Genomic DNA, 5,594 nt, shown 5'->3' on the forward strand with positions numbered 1-5,594 from the left:
GCAGTTAGCTGCGGAGGAGTAACAGGCTCCTGGAGCTACAGAGCTTTCTGTAGTTTTCCTTTATGTCTGTGTTTGTCTGTAAAGCAGATAACTGTTAACATCGAGTCTTTCAGTGCCCAAGTGTTTTTTTGTTTTTGTTTGTGTTTTTTACAGCTGATGACGCAGTCCAGTTGGGTGTGACGTCATGATTTAGCATTCAAAAATGGCAGTTTATTGTTTTGGATCAGTTCATGCTGTCTGTGACGTAGACACAGTTCAGGGTGGGCTGTCAGCTGTTGCAATACCGCAGTTGTAAACAGAGTCAGATATCAGCTGCAGTCAGCAGCATGTTCGTATTGCGACATGTGCACAAGGACAGACCTGTTTATCTTCCTCCTGCCACGTATTTAACTCAGAGGTATAAATACACCGAGGAGTTAGTAGGATCAACAAATGTTGGGGCTTTAGCTCAGCCCACATATCTTTAGATTTTAACAATTAAATTATTTCAGGGTGAAATGAATATAAAATGTTAGAAACTGTGCTCACTTCAAAGTCAGCTTATCCCTCTTTGTTCCCTTTGTTAGTCCATGTTCCACATTAATATCACAGTGAGTGCATCACAGCTGACCAACCTTGGATTTAGTCTTATTTAACATTTCAAAAATTATTTTAGTTACAAGGAATTTGGGTGAGCGACACTTGAAATAGTTCAGGAGGCGAGATACACGTGCTGCCAAGGAGAAAAGGTTTATCTGTAAAGTCTCAGAACACAACAACCAAAAAGTAGTAATGATCAAGAGTGAGTCTGCATCCTGAGAAGACGTCTAACAGGAGACAAGCTCATCTGCACCTAATCTCCTTCACCTTTTTTCTTTTCCTGATATCACAGCCTTCCAGTAGTCAGTGAATTAGTTCACTGGTTACCAGCAAGTATTAGTGAGTCCTGTTCTCTCTGATTTCATTAAATGTGCTGAGCTCAGTCAATCTGCTGCTTGGATGGCACACAGAGAGCTCAAAACATAGCTGTCTGCTTTTTTTTTTTTTTATCAACAGTCCACTTATTTGAGGGGCTTTAATGTCTGTATTTGACAGATAAATAAATGTGGAGCTGTTAAACCTTCAGGGCTTTAGCCTCAGTTGTAAAAACCTGTCCTGGATGGACTGCTACCTAACTGGCTGTTGTGCCTGCAGATTCCCTGCCTGTGCGGCAGCGCCCCCTGCCTGCTGTGCCGCTGCTGCCCCAGTGGGAATAACTCGACAGTGACCCGCCTCATCTACGCCTTCTTCCTGCTGCTGGGAGTCGGCGTTGCCTGCATCATGTTGATGCCCGGCATGGAGGAGCAGCTGAAGAAGGTACCGAGTTCATCATTTAAAGAAGTGAAGCTCAGTGAGGCACAGCAGCACCTTGTTTGTCTTTACTGGTTAATGCGGTGGTTTGTAATCATGTGTAACAAGGAGAAAGTAAAAGTCTATATAAAATCAGCATACGTATAACATGAATATAAAGATGCTCTGTAGGACTCCAGCTAACACCTGTTTTCATTGCTGATTTAAAAAAAATGTTAATTTTTGAATGAATCGTGCAGCTGTTTGGTCTCTAAAATGTCAGAAAATTATGAAAAATGTGTGTTTCCTAAAATGTCTTGTTTTGTCCAAAGATATCAATTTTACTGTCATGGACGAGGGAACAAAACAGAAAACATTCACATTTAAAAAGCTGCAATCACAGAATTTACAAAGTTTTTGTTAGAAAATTACTCAACTGGATTGATGATCAAAATAGCTGCAGATTAATTTCATGATTGACAACCAATCGATGAGTCATTGCAGCTCTAGAGTTGTATCTGACATTCAGAACCACGTGTACCAATGTTCACACTCACCTGGTTTCCATTTTTGGATCAGTATTTGGCAGAAACTAAGTAGGATGTATCAGCAGCTCTCTAAACTTGTCAGGCTGCAGGTGTGGTTGTGTTTAAAGACGTTTCGTCCTGTAGATTCCAGGTTTCTGTGAGGGAGGCCGGGGCTCCTCTATTCCTGGTGTGGAGGGTCATGTGAACTGTGACGTGCTGGTTGGCTACAAGGCTGTGTACCGCGTTTGTTTCGGCATGGCCATGTTCTTCCTGCTCTTCTCTCTGCTGATGATCAAAGTGAAGAGCAGCCAGGATCCTCGAGCTTCTCTGCACAACGGGTGAGTTTGTTTCTCCAGTGGAGTTGAAAGTTATTCTCACGGTGAAACACCTGATCAGAGCTGGAACTAACCCTAACCCTAACCCTAACTAACCCTAACTAGTCCTAGCCCTTCTCCTAACACTGATAAGAGTAGAAATTAGAAACCACTGAACATTGTTTTGATTTTGTGTTTCTCAGGTTTTGGTTCTTCAAGTTCGCTGCAGCTGCTGCCATCACTATCGGATCGTTTTTCATCTCAGAGGGTCCCTTCACCACTGGTAGCTACTGTTGTCTTCTTCCTCTCACAATAAATGCAGCGTAGTCACTGTATCTCAGAAGTCATCACATCCAGTGTTAACATGCGTCATTGATTGAATGTTTACACAGAGCAGCCTGTACTGAGGACATAGTTTCAGTCCAAGCAGAGCTGTCCATGTTCAGTTCATGTACGTCTAAAGAAAGAGCCTTGAGCTTTGTGACGTTACATTTTCACAAAATCTGTTTGGTTGTATTCGCTTATGAAAGAGGAGAAGGTTAGAAAAGCATCCAGTTTACTACTGGTGTGAAAGCTTGCTTCATCACATTTAAATATCCACAGTCTTTACGGTCTTTAAAGGATACTGGCACTTAGACCGGTTTCAGGTTAAATAATCGAAGACGGAAGGATCAGCGAGCTCCGTTATTGGATGGTGATGGAAAAGAGAGACTTCCTGTTTATTATTGCCACATAAACATTATCTGGAACATTTTATTTCTTGCTTTAATTTCAGTCTTTCTTCAACTGAATATTGATGCAGGCAATGATAGAAGAGCTCAGATGTATTAAATCAGAAACCTGACAAGCTAGTGATGCCATACAGCACCAGCACTGTCCCTCATCCAGTTCCTGCTTAGTTTCATGTTTTCTCTTTATTTAAGAAAAGATAAGAGGTGAGAGTATTGCTAAAGTACCAGATCGATGAGCAGTATCTGTACTACTGTTATTACTGTTAAAGTACCAGATCGATGAGCAGTATCTGTACTACTGTTACTGTTAAAGTACCAGATTGATGAGCAGTATCTGTACTACTGTTACTATTAAAGTACCAGGTTTGTACAGGACTGGTAAGTGTAGTCGTACCTTCATACTACTGAGACGTCCCTGCTCTCTACTGGACCAGATATTTACGTATGTTCTGACCACTAAGAGGATCTTTTGTTGGACAACAGAGGTAACCTGAGTTTCTGTCCATCTCTGCTGCACATGGAGGTTCTGCATCCTGAGCTGTGTTAGACTCTGGCTGCATCAGGCTCTGCTTGTCTCTGCTCCACAGTGTGGTTCTACGTCGGTATGGCTGGAGCCTTCTGCTTCATCCTCATTCAGCTGGTTCTCCTCATCGACTTCGCCCACTCCTGGAACGAGTCCTGGGTGGAGAAGATGGAGGAAGGAAACTCTCGCTGCTGGTATGCAGGTATGTTGACACCGTTATCAGAAGGAAACTGTGCTACAAGCTGCAGAGCTGCATGTTATTAACATGTGTGCTGTTTCTGTGGACTCTCTCTGGTCTGAAGAGATGATGTTTGTGTTCACGATGGCAACAGAATACGTGGGTGTTTTTATTGTTGTTGGGAAGACAACACCTGTACAACGTTCCAGTAAATGCACTGAGCAGCAGTGATGAGCCGTACATGCTGAACCCTGATGGATCAGCTTGTATTGCAGCATTCAGGACGTTCTTCCCTCTTCAGGCCTTCACGTATGTAATGACGTTGTGTTGTGTGTCCACAGCTCTCCTGTCGGTCACCACACTGAACTACCTGCTGTCTCTGGTGTCTCTGGTCATGTTCTACATCTACTACACCCACTCTGATGGATGCACTGAGAACAAAGTCTTCATCAGCATCAACATGCTCCTGTGCATCGCTGCCTCAGTCATGTCCATCCTGCCGCAGATCCAGGTTCACTCTCTTTTCACATTCACATGGTCACGCTCTGTGATGGAAGAAACTGATGTTTGAGTTGTTGGAGCTGGCAGAGAGGCTTCAGTTAGTCTGTAGACTACATCATGGAAACATCAGAGAGAAAGATCCAGATCATCACTGATGACCTGCCTGAGGTCATGTGACCTGTTTCCCCTCCTCTCTCTGCAGGAGTCGCAGCCCCGGTCCGGCCTGCTGCAGTCCTCCCTGGTCACCTTGTACACCATGTACCTGACCTGGTCTGCGATGACCAACGAGCCTGGTAGGAGAACATGCAGGAGTCACATCTAGTGTTTCATCGCTGCATGTGCTCCTTTAGCCTTCATGGTCACCCCGAGGGCGCTGACTTTGTTCATGAAACATGACAAATTAAAATGATTCTTTAAAAAGTTAATGACATGCAGCAGCCATGTAGCATCTGTTTTGATTATTAATAATAATTCTGTGATGGATGGATGGATGGATAGATAGATAGATAGATGGATGGATGGATGGATTCTTTTTTGTTCGTCGTGAGTAAAAACAGAAACTAATCTTTAAAAACGGCTCAATGAAGCAGTAAAACATAATTTAGAACCAGACCACATTCAGCAACAGTTTAAGGGGGAAATAGGCCGGTCTGTGTTCTTATTGAGGGCAGTTATTGCAGATGGGATGCAGGGTTTTTCGTAAATGGTTTTCCGGGCCGTGGGGTTCTGTAGGGCCTGATGGACGGTGCGGGGGAGGGAGGGCTCAGGTGATGAGGCTCTGAGCACCTGTACAGCTCACAGAGAGGCTGTTGAGATGTTTCACTCGTTTTGTTGGCTTGATTTCTTATCCGGGAGAGTTTTCCTTTATGTTTGGCAGTGAGACACATAAATGCTGAATGAGGAAGATTTTTTTCTTGTGATAAAAGGTAAATAAAGCTGCCGTGGATGAATGACACACATTCTGCAGTGACGCATCAAAGACCCATCGTGAATTAAAAGCAGCTTGAAATTCAGGATTCTGAATGCAGCATGACTTTGACTTTTTATATCTCACAGACAGAAAGTGTAATCCGAGCCTTCTGGGTATTATCGGGCTGAACAGCACCAGCCCGGCAGGTCAGGACCATGTGGTTCAGTGGTGGGATGCCCAGGGGATTGTGGGATTGATCCTGTTCCTCATGTGTGTGCTCTACTCCAGGTGAGGAGCTCCTTTAGTTTCCTGTGCAGTAGCTCACGGATGAGTAAACAGTTTACCCGTTACTCTGCATTAAATGACTCTCACTTCTGTTTGTCTGTCAGCATTCGCAATTCATCCAACGCCCAGGTGAACAAGCTGACTCTGACCAGTGACGAATCGGCTCTGATCGAGGACGGGCCTCAGAGCGACAACTTCGAAGAGGGCGGCAGCCTCAACCGAGCTGTGGACAACGAGAAGGACGGCGTCACTTATTCTTACTCCTTCTTCCACTTCATGCTGTTCCTGGCTTCACTGTACATCATGATGACGCTCAC

General features: G+C 44.2%; 1 protein-coding gene across 1 annotated transcript in view; it reads left to right on the top strand.

The window, feature by feature from the left end:
* The window catches only part of serinc1 (serine incorporator 1), a 19,754-nt gene that overhangs the window by 12,481 nt on the left and 1,679 nt on the right, over positions 1–5,594 (top strand). The window contains exons 3-10 of the mRNA XM_008296193.1: positions 1,174–1,335; positions 1,980–2,173; positions 2,353–2,432; positions 3,468–3,605; positions 3,923–4,092; positions 4,285–4,375; positions 5,139–5,280; positions 5,382–5,594. The exon at positions 5,382–5,594 is cut by the window's right edge and continues 8 nt beyond it. Coding sequence (XP_008294415.1) covers positions 1,174–1,335; positions 1,980–2,173; positions 2,353–2,432; positions 3,468–3,605; positions 3,923–4,092; positions 4,285–4,375; positions 5,139–5,280; positions 5,382–5,594 — 1,190 coding nt within the window. The remainder of the gene's footprint in view (positions 1–1,173; positions 1,336–1,979; positions 2,174–2,352; positions 2,433–3,467; positions 3,606–3,922; positions 4,093–4,284; positions 4,376–5,138; positions 5,281–5,381) is intronic.

This window comes from Stegastes partitus, unplaced genomic scaffold, assembly GCF_000690725.1.
Source record: "Stegastes partitus isolate 25-593 unplaced genomic scaffold, Stegastes_partitus-1.0.2 Scaffold1109, whole genome shotgun sequence".
Classification (NCBI taxonomy): domain Eukaryota; kingdom Metazoa; phylum Chordata; class Actinopteri; family Pomacentridae; genus Stegastes; species Stegastes partitus.